The following is a 16,590-nucleotide window of genomic DNA, read 5'->3' as shown; positions in this document are numbered from 1 at the left end:
ATGCTCTAGAGCCCACGAGCCACAGCTACTGAAGCCTGTGCGCCTAGAGCCTGTGCTCTGCAACAAAAGAAGCCATCGCAATGAGAAGCCTGCACACCGCAACGAAGAGTAGCCCCCCATTCACCGCAACTAGAGAAAGCCCATACCAGCAACGAAGACACAACACAGCCAAAAATAAACAAAATAAATTTATTAAAAACTATAATATATATATATATTAAATATATATATATATATTTTAAAAAAAAAGTTCTGGTGCTGCCATCGGCCCAGCCTGGAAAGAACCCAAAGATTCTTTCAAGCTCTGGGTCCTCTCTGAATGCAGTATCTTTACATGGGTAGGTCACATACTTATATGCATTAACTCCTGGAAACTATAATTAAAGCAGATCACCATAATGTGAAATATTGATTACATATACACTGCTAAATTTGCCTGCTTGGAAATCACTAACAACACCCAATGAGTAAACAGGGAAAACTAATGAGAAGCGAACTACAGATGTTGATTAAATAGTGTAGGAAAACAGGATAATGAATTATAAAGTAGCAAGAAGTAGGCAATGCCTATATAGATACTCCAAGGAATCTAAAGTTACTGCCTCTGCCTCTTGTTATTAACACTTTAACAGATTTTCAGAAACAACTAAGAAAATAATTTAAAAGTACAATTGACCCAAATTTTCTTTTCCACAAAGTAACTGCATCCTAATGGAGTTTGCATATTTGACATTGCAGTATACCTTCTAACCCAGAAAAGTTTTGCAAAGTGAGCATGACATCCATCTTTCTTAAAATACGCCTTTGAAGCCCATTAAGTACCTGACTGAAAATACACCTTGCAAACTTCTTTAACCATCTTGTTATTTCCTAAAGGTCTGTGCCTATGTAAAAGTGAAAGTTTCTAAGCTGTATCTGTTATGGATTATGTTTGTGTCCATCTCCTTACCACCAAATTCATGTCAAAACCTATTCCCCAATGTGATGGTATTAGAATTTGGGGCCTTTGGAAGATAATTAGGATTAGATGAAGTCATGAGAGTGAAGCCCTCATGAATGGGATTTGGGATGAGTGCTGTTATAAGAGTCACAAGAGAGCTTGCTTCCTCTCTCTGCTCTCTGCCTTGTGAGGATACAACAAGGTGGAGGCCATGTGCAACACAGAAGATGGACCTCACCGGAAACTGACCATGCTGGCAGCCTGATCTTAGAATTCCAATCTCCAGAACTGTGAGAAATAAATTTCTGTTGTTTATAAGCCACCCAGTTTATGGTACTTTGTTACAGCAGCCTGAACTAAGATAATATCTAACAAATATGAAACAGTAAATAAAAAAACTTTTTAAATGAGTACAAAGGTTTTATTTCTCTCTTTTTTTTTTTCTGCGGTACGCGGGCCTCTCACCGCCGCGGCCCCTCCCACTGCGGAGCACAGGCTCTGGACGAGCAGGCCCAGCGGCCACGGCTCAGGGGCCCAGCCGCTCTGCGGCACGCAGGATCCTCCCGGACTGGGGCACGAACCCGCGTGCTCTGCATCGGCAGGCGGACTCCCAACCACTGCGCCAGCAGGCAAGCCCTCTTTTTAAAAAAAATTAATTTATTTAATTTATTTTTGGCTGCGTTGGGTCTTCGTTGCTGCACGTGGGCTTTCTCTAGTTGTGGGAAGTGGGGGCTACTCTTCGTTGCGGTGCGCGGGCTTCTCATTGCGGTGACTTCTCTTGTTGCGGAGCACGGGTTCTAGGCACGCGGGCTTCAGTAGTTGTGGCTCGCAGGCTCTACAGCGCAGGCTCAGTAGTTGTGCCGCATGGGCTTCATTGCTCCGCGGCATGTGGGAACTTCGCAGACCAGGGCTCGAACCCCTGTCCCCTGCATTGGCAGGTGGATTCTTAACCACTGTGCCACCAGGGAAGCTCCAAAGGTTTTATTTCTTAACTCCCCTAATGAATTATTGATCCAAATTGTGATTTCATTAAATGTCTCATCTAATATTTACTACATATCAATAAAGATTATTATTTTCTTCCCTTGAGGAGTTTATGTTCCCAGGGAAGTACAACTAATTGATAGCCATAGTAAACATGGTCTTCTCAAATTTTTTTCCCACTTCTACTAATTAGTTTTTAAAAATGCCCTTGTATTTTAATCTGCAAAGGAGAACAAATGACTTTTTTTTAACAAACCAGTTAGACCTGATTATTTTATTCCCTTCATGCCTTATATTCATGTAGTTAGAAACAGGGAATATTTTAAATAATAATCCTAATCGTAAAAAGAAAAAGTAAAGGGCTTCCCTGGTGCCGCAGTGGTTGGGAGTCCGCCTGCCAATGCAGCGGACACGGGTTCGTGCCCCAGTCTGGGAAGATCCCACATGCCGCGGAGCAGCTGGGCCTGCACGTCCGGAGCCTGTGCTCCGCAACGGGAGAGGCCACAACAGTGAGAGGCCCGCATACGGCAAAAAAAAAAAAGTAAAGAGAAAAGTCTCTTCATTTTATGTCTCAATTATCTTGCCTTTCTTTAGTTTCTAACTAGTTAAGCAGACCCGTTAATAAATTATCTTAGAATTTAGCCATCATTTATATTAGATTTCCCTTAAAAGATAGATATATATAATGATTGGTCTTTAAAATATATTTAAAACATTGAAAATTCCAAAGAAATATTCCAATAGAAAGAGAATAGAAATATTCCAATAGAATAGAAAATGTTCCAACAAAATGTTAAATAAAAAATGGATTACAAACATGTATATTGTGATCCCAGTTTTAATTTTTAAAAATATGCTAAGAATGGAAAGATATACATTAAAATGTTGTGTCACTTTCTCTAATTATGTGTTTTTCCATTATTTTTCTTTTTGTCTTTTGAATTTTCAACAAAGAACTTATATTACTTTTATATAATCAAAGAAAATATTTATATTAACATCACTTTATTTTAGATAACAAAAGAATACATAACCTATTATAAAGATATTTTTATAAAAGTGTGATATTGCAAAATAATAAAATATATCAATCTGATTTCTAAGAAAATACAGTCTGAAGATTTCAACTTTCTCAAAAGGTAGAGAAGTTGTTTCCCTGTACAAGCACTCACTCTACTGGTGACATAGAGAATACTTATATTCTGCCATTTCTGAAGTAATTGCATTATTTTCTACAAACACTAGAAGGCAGGGTTTTCACTATAAAACAACTGTACCAATTATCACTATCATATATGCCTTTCTGGGTCTGTGGTTTCTGTTAATATGTGATCAAATATCATTGTATTTATTATATGTCTTTTTCAGACTGTACTTCTATTAAGCATATGATCATTTTAAATTTCTGACTCCCATGAGATATTTAATAGCTGATTTATCATATATAAAATTAACTTATCTCTACTTACATACTGAAAGGAATTCAAATATATATGTACACACAATGTACCTATTTCAAAACTGCATTTTTTGGATTGTATTAACAAATATGTAAGTCTCTCATCTGATACCATCTCATATTAAATTTTAATGACTAATAAAGATGTTGAAAACTGAGGCCCATCTGGTTCTAGTCTAATAAAAAACACAAAGATAATTTTTAAGAAATTAGTTAAATATCCTCAGAATTCCAGATCCTTAAGAGAACAGAAATGCTTTTCTCTAACTCCAAAAGCGTCTAACATATGAGTCTTAGGAATTCTGGTAGTAGTGGAAGAGAAGCCGAGAGGGAAAATGACATTCCAGGAAGAGAGAACAGCAAGAGTAAAGCCATGGCATCTCAAAGTTCGTAGCTTATTTGGGGGATGTTAGAATAATCTGATATGTGGCTACAGGAGAAGGTACACTGGAGAAATAGCTGAAGATAAAGTTGGAAAAGTAGAGTAAGGTGGAAAAGTAGAGTAAGGTCACTTGGGGAAGGACTGTTAGGCTATACTTGGGAGCACAGACTTTATTTTGAAGGCAATGGGAAAGCTGCTGAAGACTTTTAAACCAGGGAGAGCTGTGACTAAGATCTGTTTTTAGAAAGGTTATAATATACAGGACAAATGAGTAAAAGCTTGTAGTAGGGGACTTCAAGGAGTGAAGTACCCTAGCCAAGATCTGAAATAGAGCAAAAACACTGTGGGTGCTAAGACAAAGTATTCCAATAACACCTCAAAAGGCAAGAATGACTAGACTTGGCGAAGGGATATAAATACACTGAAAAAGGGTTTCAAGCCTTGATAAGTGAGTGGATACTTATGTCTTTAAGACAAATTGAAGCTTTAACAATTCTAAGTGCCAGGTGCTTTCTGAATCCAGGTTGCAAAATCTACTTAATACCTGGAAATGTACGACTAGAATTCAGGGGAGAAGTGAGACATAAATAAGTAAAAGAAAAAAAATAAAATTAAGGGTTTTTGTGACTTATGAAAGTAGTCTCATTATGTCATCTATATTAGACTCATACCCCCTCTTAAAGTAACTAATTGATGTCAATGAGCAGCAATAGAATATAAATTTGAACTGAGAGCAAAATTAACTTTCCAACTGAATGGTACCCATGTAAACTATGGGATGGTACTGCACCGTTAGGTATAATTTAGTCAATTTAGATTATTAATTAATCATTATCCACTCAAAATACACATAAATGTATAGGCAGGTATGTGATTTATGTTACATTTACAGATAGGGATTTATTAAGATGTTTAAAATACACTTATGCATTTAATTTGAAGTGATTAAACTTATTTACAGAGTCCCTCAAATAGATTTTATTTTATCTCCACGAGTTGTCCATGGGGTGGGCTGGAACTGGTAGTAACAACAACAGTAACAACTATAATACTCTTGATAACATACATATCATTAACAGAATTTATTTTCTACTCTTCATTCTCTCCCCCCACTCCTTCCACCTTAGTTTGTAGAATAAACTAGAGGTCTTAGATGCTTTTATTTGGCAATTTATAAAACCTGAGTCTTCCCAATATAAATAAACTAGATTAGAATGCTGATTACTGAATTTTCTGGAACTCTTTGAAACAGAAAATATAGACCAAAGAAATATAACGTTTCACTATGAAACGCATCTAATCTGGTCTAGACATATAAACTGGGTGCCATAAATGCTTGCTAATTATTTTACGAAGTTTAAATCTGAGGAAAATTTCAATCCAATTATTAAGCTGTTACAAGTCTGACTATCTACGCATGAATCTTGTAAAACTTTCATACTGCTAACATTAATTCAGCCTTCATATACTGTTTTAAATGAAATTCCATCCCCAAAGGACAAACAGCCATCAAAGTTTCTTACTTATTAGATTATTCCTTGAATTAATTTTTTTAGACCACCACTGAATTATCTACATACAGAGTTTAAAATATTCTTCTCCACTTATCTAAAGGCTGAGCCAAGCTGAAAACTTTGAGTCATTTGTATTTTATAGATTAAAGACTGGGGCCTCAAAGTATTATCTCACAAGCAAGCAGCCTCTTGCTTCTATTTTAGTAGGTTTCAGCAGAATGGGTTGGGAAAAAAAAAAAAGAAGAAACAGGAATACTTACTTGAACCTGGCAGGTGAAAGAGGAGTAGGAGGAAACATTCCTGGTTCAAAAGAATCAAAATAAGTCACGGTCCAAGAAAAGCTGCAGCAGGAGAATCCGGCAGTTAGGGATATTATAAGTAGAGTCCAGAATCCTTAATGGGAAAAGAAAGGGGAAAACTTGAATTATTAACACCAAAGCAATTTAAATTAACCCAGTAGATCATGTTCAGAAGATCACACGTATTTCTGATCTTCTAAATTATATGTAAGTGATAAAAGAGATACGAGCTTAGTAGAAGCTCTCCCATGTGGAAGTGTAAAATATTAAAGCACAACTGGAAGTCATATCATTGAATATTTTAATTCAATTATAATTTACTATGTGGAAAAGAGTACAAATTCAAATTAAAAATGTAACTTTTAGCTTCAGTTTTATAAAATTCAACTGTGGAAAAAATGGCAAAACACTTCACTGTTAAAATGGCTTGCCCTTTTTCATTTTATGTTGTGATTATAGCTTGCTGCCTTTTATTACTTAGTACTAAGCGATCCCTTTCCATACCATGCACTATTGACATATGAATCAATTTTAGTGTCTACTCTTTATAGCTTTCCTATAAACATTACAAACCAATTCTGATTATTTAACCTTGCTCAGTATATGAACAAAAGTTAATGTCCAATTTATAAATGAGTTGGGATCCTAGATTTTATTTTCAGTCACACTGGAGCTGCATTTTGTAAGGGATATCAAGTCAAAAGCACAGTACTACAGGAGCTGCGAGAGAAAAGGGTTAAGAAATGGAAGAATGTGGGGAATAAACAAAGTGACAATAGAGGGAACAATTTAATTTGAAGGATTTTAGATACACATTCAAACTGCCTCCTTAAGACAGTTTACTAAGACACTACTACTGGTAAGTGTGTGTGTCCCAGGCCTCAGTAGTACACAGAGGAAGGAAGGTTGAGAAGACTACAGTAGAGAATGGCTTACGAATTATCAGATTTACTGGTTGCACAAAATGCACAACCAAAGATAGCTTTATTTTAGCAAGAAGCAGGAAAGAAATATGTGCATTGGACCGTCTGTAAACCATATGAAGCTCAGTAACAGACTGAGCTGCTAAAAGATAAACTCAGAGGAATGAAGTATTAAAAAACCAAGCCAAACAAAAAACTATAGCAAAGTATTTTTGAAAGATGAACCTAATTTTTTTTTTCCTGGTAGACCCCTTCCCTTACCCCCTTTTAAAAAGATAATGGACTTTGTGTTCACTGCCCCAGAAGAAAGTTGTGGCAAAGAAAGGAGAAACAGCCCAGTACCTCTTTGGTTTTCATGTTGCAAAATAATTAAGGGAACTAGTAGGATAGATAGAAGCAGGAGGAGGGTAGATAAAGACAAAACGTCCTGAATAGATGCAAGGATAATCAATTGACTGGGTGTAGAAAAAACATTTGTGTAGAACAGGGAAAGGGTTTTATCTACAGGTGAGAAAGATTCCATTTTGAAGAGTGTTATGTGTGTGTGTTTGCACTTGTGTGTGTATATGGGGAGTCGGTAGTGCTGCTGGGGCTTCCTGGTGGAGCCATCAAGCCACACAACACCAGAGAGGAATTGGAGCGGTGTACAGCATCCTGGCAGATGGACCCAGAGCCAAGCTTGCAGATGCCTCTAAGATGGGGCATAGAAACAGCAGATGGTCATGTGCCTGGAAGGTGCTACACCTGAAAGGCCATCCTGACCAGAATGCAAAATGTTTCAGCAGTAGCTCATTTGAGCAAACGTCTTGAGGACTAGATTGCACTCCTATCCCAATATCCTTGCACAGATTCTAGAACCTTGCCCAACCTGTGACTGAGTAGAGAGAACCTTAGTAAAGACTGAGGTGCAACCTTCCTGCCAACCCAGAGACTATATGTTTGGGGACTGCTGTGGAATGATGGAAACATCTCAGTATCTAAAAACGTGAGAAAGACACAAAATAACCCAAAATAACAAAATGTGAGGTTCCCTAAAGCCCATCAAATTTTTTCACATAGGTGCTTTAACAGAACACCTGCCAAATTTAGTACAAAAATATTCTTGAGTTTTCAGAAATGACTACTATTCCATGATCTAAGTGCTTGCCTTACTTTGGACATTTTAGTTATTTTATATTCATTTTGAATTAATCAAAAGTTATATCCCTAATAAAACTCAGGTCACAAGGACAGGGCTAAAAAAGTACATTGCAATATTGTGGTCTAGAAGTGCTTATGCTTCTGAAATTACTCAATTCATGCATGAACAAGCAGAAAAGCCACAGAAGTTGGCAATTTGCAACTAAATTTTTAACGAGGCCCTACCTTCAGAATCCTGAAGCTACAAATTTGATAACTTATGTTTTGTAAACCCATTTTACCAAGTGTTAACATAATTTTTAAAAGGTACCTAAAAATGAAGCTAGTTTCACTTCCCCAATTTACCAACTCCATTCCTGAAAGCAATGATTTAAGAGTTTATTGTTCATCTTTTGTAAATTTATAGGTAATGTAGACAGTCATGTACAAGAATGGGGCCAGTTATATACAAGAATGTATACTATGTATATATTTTCTCAGTTTATTTTCCGCAAATGAGATTCTCATCAGAAAAACTGTCCTGAACTTTTTCACACAACAATTTTGGAGACCTTTCATATCACTACACATAGCCACAATTCCACTGCATATTTTTAAATTAATTAATTAATTAATTTTGGCTCTTGGGTCTTTGTTGCTGCGTGCAGCTTTTCTCTAGTTGAGGCGAGCAGGGGCTGCTCTTCATTGCAGTACACAGGCTTCTCATTGCGGTGGCTTCTCTTTGTTGTGGAGCACGGGATCTAGGCGCACGGGCTTCAGCAGTTGTGGCACAGGGGCTCAGCAGTTGTGGCTCGTGGACTCTAGAGTGCAGGCTCAGTAGTTGTGGCGCATGGGCTTCATTGCTCCACGGCATGTGGGATCTTCCCAGACCAGGGCTCGAACGTGTGTCCCCTGCACTGGCAGGTGGATTCTTAACCACTGTGCCACCAGGGAAGTCCCCATTGAATATTTTTATTATTCCACTTTTTCACTATTAAAAACAATACTGCAAGTAACATTATTGTACTTAACTATAGTTACACAAGGATATCTGTAACAAATTTCTGAAGAACTGCTGTGTCAAAGGATATAGGTCTTTTAAATAAACACACATCCTTCTTTCTTCTCTACAGTTCAATTTTCATCAGTTGATGATATGATGGGAATTTATCTCTTCCATCCTCTTGGACTCAATATTTTCACCTAAAGCAAACATAAAGGTAGGTGGGAGGGACTTCCCTGGTGGTGCAGTGGTTAAGAATCCACCTGCCAATGCAGGGACACAGGTTCGAGCCCTGGTGCAGGAAGATCCCACATGCTGCGGAGCAACTAAGCCCGTGTGCCACAACTATTGAGCCTGTGCTCTACAGCTCATGAGCCACAACTACTGAAGCCCACGCACCTATAGCCCACGTTCTGCAACAAGAGAAGCCACCACAATGAGAAGCCCACGCACCAAAACGAAGAGTAGTCCCCGCTTGCTGCAACTAGAGAAAGCCCACGTGCAGCAAGGAAGACCCAATGCAGCCAAAAATAAATAAATTTATTTTTTTAAAAAAGGGTACGTGGGAAACTCCTATTCTAATCCCTTTACTGGAGTTGTATATTCACTTATCTAATTGGAGAGATCATTTTTCAAAATATATGATTTTTGTTTCAAAGTGTAGTTACTTTTCTAAAAATATGGTAGCAGCTTTGTGTATTTCTATAAAAGCTTCTAGCAAAGAAAGATTATGATATGTTCTAAATATTTTAATGTTATTTAGCAGTTTCAGACTTACAGTGATGAGATGACTTTTAGAAGTTTTATGAAGTCAGAGATGTGGAAGGTGGTCAGCACATGTTACATGTAAGCAGAAAAAAACAGAAAAACAAAACCCTCCCATATTCCCATACTGGGAAAGGTTTCTTATTAAAACAATGTTAAACAATCAATTACATGTTCTTCATAAGATGTATTCCTGCCATAAATAAACAATGGGACGAAATGTGACAGCACATTGCTAATTTCAAGGACTGTTTTACAGTTTGACATTTGAAATGTTTAAACAAAGTAGTATACTATGAAATACAATGCAGTAATAAAAAATGAGGTAGATCTATATATACTGATACAGAATGAACTTCAAGATACTTTAATAAAGCTACAGCATATGCATGATTCCAACTGTTTTTTCTACATTGACAAAACCACATTTTAAATTATCATATATATTCATATTTCTATATACCATATATAGAAAAAGACCTGAAAATATACACAAGTATATTGTATACTTGTATATTGTGTACAAGTAGATTAGTGGTAACCTTTGTTTAATTGTCGGAATTTTTTTTGTAGTGAGACTATATTATAACTTACATAACTAACTTATAAAATTAAAAATGAAAATTAAATAGGTCATTTTATGAGTTGTAAAAGCTATAACCAGCTGGCTACTAATAAAAGTTTTGACGTACTCATGCATAAAACTAATCAACAACTTTTAAAAATTTTATCTAAGCAAATTTTTGCAACTTTATCAGAAAGCTAGACAGCCTTGGATCTTCAAACTTATTATTTCCAAGTACAGGAGCAGAGGAAAGGGATCTTCCTCCCCTACCAGTGCCACCTGAACACACAGTTGGCGTACAGCAGCTACATCGATAAAGGTCCCCACCCAACTGCCTGTCCACCTGCCACTCAGCTTGTAGCAATTCCACTCCCCTTCCTACTAAAAAGGGTAAAGAGTAGAAGGGGACATTCTGACTGGACCTGGTGAAACTTGAAAACTAAGTAACATCTGGAGTTTCCAACCATGTTAAATCATCATATTCACATGGGAAACTTTAAACTTTTTTATTATGGACAATTTCAAACATACACAAAAGTAGAAAGAAGAATACAATGAAACCCCATATACCCATCACTCACCTTGCAACAATTAACTCATGGCAAATCTTGTTAAACCTGTATTTTCCCCTGAAGCCTATAATTTTCAGTATACTAGGAAAAACAGTTATCACTATCATCTTGTTCCAACATACCTTTTCCGTTATTTTTTTAAAATAAATAAATTTATTTTAAAAAAGACAATTGTATCATAAGTAGTCATTTGTTAAATGTCAAATCAGTCATGCAGACTAGACATCAAGTACTATTCAAAAAAGGGCAAGAAAACTGGGGTTACAACTCATCAGGAAATTCTTCACGATTAAGCATGGTTTAAGAAAAAGTACAGACTCTGCATCAGACTCTGGGGCCAGAATTCCAACTTTGACATTTACTCCCTCCATGAATTTGGGTAAGTACTTTAACTTCTCCAAGCCTCCTGTAGAATGGGAATAATGATACCTACTTTGAAAGGAAAGTAGAAAGGATTAAATGAGGTTATGTATGTAAAGTATCTGGGAGAATACCTGGTTCATGGCAGATGTTCAACAAAGAGTGGCTGTTATTGGTATAAAGGAAGAATAACTTCAGCTGGCCTTTGAAGGATGGCAGGCGTGGGGGAGGGAAGGTAGGCACAGCGTGACCAAGGCCTGGAGGTGGAAATATCTATGTTGGGTTTTGCAGTAAATAGTCTGGCAAAGAGGGTGAGAGTGGGAGGCACGATCAGCAAAGTGGGCACATTTCAGAGGGTGCAGCCTTGAATGCATGGCTAAGGAGGCTAGCATTTATTCTTTTTTTAAAAAAAATCAATCAATTAATTAATTAATTAATTTGGCTGTGTTGGGTCTTCATTGCTGCACGCGGCCTTTCTCTAGTTGCGCCGACCGGGGGCTACTCTTCATTGCGGTGCACGGGCTTCTCTTGTCGCAGCGCATGGGCTCAGTAGTTGTGGTTTGCGGGCTCCAGAGCACAGGCTCAGTAGTTGTGGCGCACAGGCTCAGTAGTTGTGGCGCACAGGCTTAGTTGCTCCACAGCATGTGGGATCTTCCTGGACCAGGGCTCGAACCCCTGTCCCCAGCTGCATTGACAGGCAGATTCTTAACCACTGTGCCACCAGGGAAGTCCTCTAGCATTTATTCTTGTTGGCTAAGAAGACAGTGAACGTGGAGCAGTCCTAGACACAACCTAGGTTAGAACCGAGGGCAGACAAGCCCAGCAAGAGCTACAGTCCTCACTGCTCTGAAGAGCTGTGTTCTCCACCAGGTGCTTCTCACACTGCTCTATGCCTCAGCTGAGGTGAACCGATGTGGCCTTGGACTGGAGAGCAGCCTGTCCAGTAAGCTGTGACTTATGATTAAAAAATTTGTCAGCAAAACTGAGCTGTGCTAATCCAGATTCTTCTTTTCGGAACAAGAACAAGACAGCAGCTGCTAGAGCTGAGCAGAAAGGTCTTGAGGCAGACCTGGGGCTGCGGTGTCTGCTTGGGACCACAGGTACCCTGAGGCTAGGAGGATGCTGGGTGATAGAGAGTGAGGAACCTGACATGGATGGATGGTTGGTCAAAACACACAAAGAACCTGCCAAAGGTAGATCCTAGCAAGAGCAGTCCTCGCACCCCTGGCCTCTGCAGCATCCTCCAGTGTCGTGCCCAGCCCGGGACTTTCTCCTGGCCACTGGCCGCCCGCGGCAAGCCTCGTTGGGGCATGCTGCACAGACGTGTCCTCTGACGTGCAGTGCAAGGCGCTGGATAAGATGTTCCAGGAGCAGAAGTACATAAACAATCCCAACCGCAAGAAGCTGGCGGCCAAGCTGGGCTTGAAAGACTCATGGGTGAGGGCAGTCTCCCCAAAGGCCCTCCCCCCATGCACTGTACAAATGGGAAGGTTCTCTGAAACCGCTTAGGTCCCACTGTACAGAGGGGGTAAGGTCTAGAGAGGGAGTAAGTGCATGAGCCAGCTTCGTGGAGGCTTCTCGCGATCTATTTTCCCTTATTTTTAATCATTTAATGAACAATTTACAAAAGAATAAAAAGCCTGAAAAAAACTGTTAGAAATTTTAATAAGATATAGTAAACCCAAATTTTTATTCTGAGTTTCCCTGATTTAAAAACAAACAAATAAACACACTATAAATGGGCATTTCCTCTAAGTGCAAATAACTGCTTACTATCTTCATGCATGTATCTGGAACATAACCATCCTGTAAATACTGATTTTAGACTTCAGATACATCTCTAATTGGTTATAGCTTATTATTAGTTTTGCTTTTTCTTTATGCACTTGCATCATCAAAACACACTGCTTGAAGGAATTTTTAAAATCTTTCATGGCTTATAAGACATGGAAGACAACCATCTTTGCTCCATAATTTGTATAACATTTTCACTTTTAGATTTATAAACAATTTGAATACTCAATCCAATGATTTTTTTTCCATTCCTTTCCAGTCACCTTCCATTAGCATTTCTCCACTTACAAACAGTATCAAATAAATTAGCATGCACAGATTCATAAAAGATGAAGACTGTTATACATTCTTTTAGCAAAAGGAGTTGGTTCATGTTTTTGCCTGAAGTCCTTTCTGTTGAATGACTAACTGGATGAGAATACTATAGTTTTCTGAAAAGAATCAGATAGTAAAATATCTTCAGCTTCACCTGCCATGAGGTTTCTTTCACAACTACTCAACTCTGCCGTTGTAGCATGAAAGCAGCCATAGTCAATATATAAAACAAGAGGCAAGGCTATGCTACGATAAAACTTAATGTACAAAAACAGGTAGCAGATCAGATTTGGCCCAGGGGCCACAGTTTGCTGACCTCTGCTCTGGAGGATTCCATCATGTTATTCTTTTTAGCATAGTTGAGAATAATTGATGAGTAATATTAGATGATTCCTAAAATAATGAAACAGCAAAATGTTTCCAGATACAGGAAAATAAGGTCATTAAAATCTTATAATGTATCTTAGGTTTATAAAAGGGGCCAATACACCAATATGGTAATTTCAAGATCAAATATGCTTTATTCTATAGAAAAAAATATAACTCAATTTTCTCTTTATTTTCTGGAAGGTCCCCTAAGAAAAAGTAAATGACATGAAATAACAATTCTTACAAATAGAACTGCTCAAGAAAATTTAAAAATGAAGACTGGGTCCAATGGACCCTGATGGCATACTGAGCATGCAGCCAATTAAGTGACTTTAACTTTGATTCAGGAGATAAGGATAGGGTCTGAAATTTTATAAATGCAAAAAAAAGAAAATCTTCAGGTTTTTGTTTGTTGTTGCTGATACGCCTGGGGGATGGGAACTACTAGACCAGTGGTTCTTGTAAACTAGCAGCATCAGCATAACCTAGAAACTTATTAGGAATGCAAATTTCTGGGCTCTACCCCATACCTACTGAATCAGAAACTCTGGACCCAGTGCAGCCCAGTAAAATGAGTTTTCACAAGTTTTCCAGGTGATTCTGATGCTAGCTAAAGTCTGGCTTTGTTAGCCTCAGAAACATCCCTCCTGATCACCAAAGTTGGGCCAGGCAGTATCACACGAACAATAACAAACCAATTTCTTGAGATTTAGAAGCCTAATGTCTGGTTCGCATTACTGCTTTTACGTGTTAAGAGGAGATTGGCAGTGATCTCGTGACTAATAATTTAGCTGCACACTGATAACTCTTGCTAATAACCTGCACTGCTTCTGCCTTGCTACCATGCCTAAACTATCTCATGGTTGAGAAGGGAATATTTCATACTGATGGATGCAGGATAGTTGGGAATACCAGGTGAAACAACACGTTTCTGGCATACTGTAAAAGTTCAACAGTGTTGTTAATTGTTGAACGTGTTATTCACACTTCCATAAACTTGTGCTTTCTTTTTAAACAAAGTTTTTCTCATTGGGAGTTACAGTCATTCATTATAAAGACTAAAAAGAGATTAAAAAAAAACTATTATTCCAAAACCCATTTTGGTTGTATCCTTCTCGTCTTTTGGGGCTTTTGTTTTTCTCTTCTTTTTTGCCTTGGTTCTTTTACTGATATGAGTAAGCAATATACACAATTTTACAAAGACTGTGCTGCAGAATAGGATAACATATTTGTAAATTTTTAAATTAAATATTAGAGTTACTCCACCCAGCTGCAGATAGCACTGTATCATTTCCTTAATAGACTGTGGGCTCAAATTACAAGGTTCGTACATTCCCTAAAAAGCTCAAGTTCATGGTTACAATCATCTTTCACTGCAAGGAAGAAACTGAGTGAGTTGCTCCCAACTTGTGCCTTTCTAAGAGAATGGGTCATTTTGCAACACATCCTTTCTCTTGGAAATTTTTACCATATTTCTAATTTTCTGTATAATGAAATTATGATGGTAAAGTCTCATCACTCTGCAGAAGAAAAGTAATAAATAAATCATCAACTCTTTAAATGAGCTGGCTTCATCTTTGATTGAACTCAGTATATGTCAGTCATCTCTGTAAATGGGTAGAAGCCTGGAAACATCTCAGGCATAAAACAGGCAGTAAATGGGCAGCTAAAAAATAAGGATAGCCCTTGACACTGCAAGATGCTAGGAATCTGCTCCTAGCCACAAAAGGGACTTAAAGATAACTATTAACCAGTAGGTGTCAAGAAATGACAGGCACCAAAGATCAAGTTTAAAAGCTTTTTAGACATTGAAGAAACTCCATCAAATCTGATTACAATTTCTGTATGATGCTATTTACAATGTTTATAAAAGTACTAGGCCTACATTAAACTTGATAACAATATTCTTAGATTAAGTACTTTCTGCTAAAGGCAATTCCTTCTATTTTTCTTATGTACTTATTTCAAGTTTGCCTCAAATAAAAGGTCATTTTATCATACTTTATATTGACTAAGAAAAAAACGCAAAAATTGGAAACAGGACTGTGTGAAATGTGATAAAATTTGGGAAAATGTGACAGATACAAAAGCCAATGTGCAAAAAAGAAACAACTCAATGTCGTATATGATTAGTGCAATCCACTTGGCCGGAAAATAACTTCAAGGAGGAATGAGTGGAATGTGATTTTAACTAAATAATCAGAAGTTTTATTTTATTAATCTCCCTGAAAAACAGGCTTACGGTAGTGGATGGTTTACAGGATAATTATAAAAGGGAAGCCCTAAGAACTCTGCAGTGTGACTCTAATGCCACCCAGGGAAGATTTGGGGAGATGAGTTCCAAAATCAGCTGATAGTATTAATCACACCTCCCTGGCTGGACTACTTCACTAGTGAAGATGAACACTGTGACAGCCGAATCCTGTTAGCCATTAGGATCAATTAACTCTCCAAAGGCACTTATACAATGCTCATCACAAACCCTTTTTGAAAAACTATAAACAGGTCTTCCCATGAATATTTCTTTCAGAGAAACAAGGATGACAAGAGAATAGCAGTGTCTCAGGTCCTTGAGTTTTCTTAACAGGCATTTAGGCTTATATATTGTTTCCTGTTAGCCTGTTATTCCTTAGTCAACTCTCAAGAACTTTTAACTACTTTTGAATACATTTTTAAAAACTGCGATTCTGGCCCTGCAAAAGTATTTCTCAAACAGTGATTTATCAGAACTTGTAAAAAAATGAGGATTCTTAGGTCCTACCCTGGGACTGAAACAAAGTCTAGAGATGATTTTTAAAAGAAAGTCTGGTGATTCTTACACATACCAAAATGAGAATCACCGCTATAATCTGCTCTTACTGAGCTATGCCAACCTTGGACTAGGATTAAACTGCAATAAAAAATATTTGTAGTGTGCAAAATTTTTATCAGTCTGTCTAGAAAGAAAACTGTTTCATGGAGAGTAGTTACTGAGCTCACATTTGTTTCTAAAAAACCAACCCACTTTCAAACAAGAATTGAGGCAGTGTATGCATTAAAATTTAAACATTAGTCACTGAAATATAAAGATAACAACATGTATAGACAGTACTATGATCAAAGAAAGGTAATACACAATCAACATTACATTTAGCTATGAGGTTCCTAGTAAACAAGACAAAATAAATACATTGAAATACAACAGTAAAAAAAAAAATCAGTATCATCTGATAAAAGGCTACATTCTG

At 37.5% G+C, this 16,590-nt stretch overlaps 1 protein-coding gene across 2 annotated transcripts in view; it reads right to left on the bottom strand.

Annotated features, from left to right (window-relative positions):
• ARL6IP6 (ADP ribosylation factor like GTPase 6 interacting protein 6) overlaps positions 1–16,590 on the bottom strand; it is a 44,244-nt gene that overhangs the window by 16,291 nt on the left and 11,363 nt on the right. Inside the window, exon 3 of one of the 2 annotated variants that reach the window (XM_065881019.1) lies at positions 5,540–5,672. In XM_065881019.1, the coding sequence (XP_065737091.1) occupies positions 5,540–5,672 (133 nt within the window). The remainder of the gene's footprint in view (positions 1–5,539; positions 5,673–16,590) is intronic. The other variant, XM_065881021.1, reaches the window with a different exon arrangement.

The sequence above is a fragment of the Phocoena phocoena genome, chromosome 7, assembly GCF_963924675.1.
Source record: "Phocoena phocoena chromosome 7, mPhoPho1.1, whole genome shotgun sequence".
Taxonomy (NCBI): Eukaryota; Metazoa; Chordata; class Mammalia; order Artiodactyla; family Phocoenidae; genus Phocoena; species Phocoena phocoena.
Note: the sequence above shows the minus strand (reverse complement) of the source record. Positions and strands in the feature narration are given on the sequence as shown.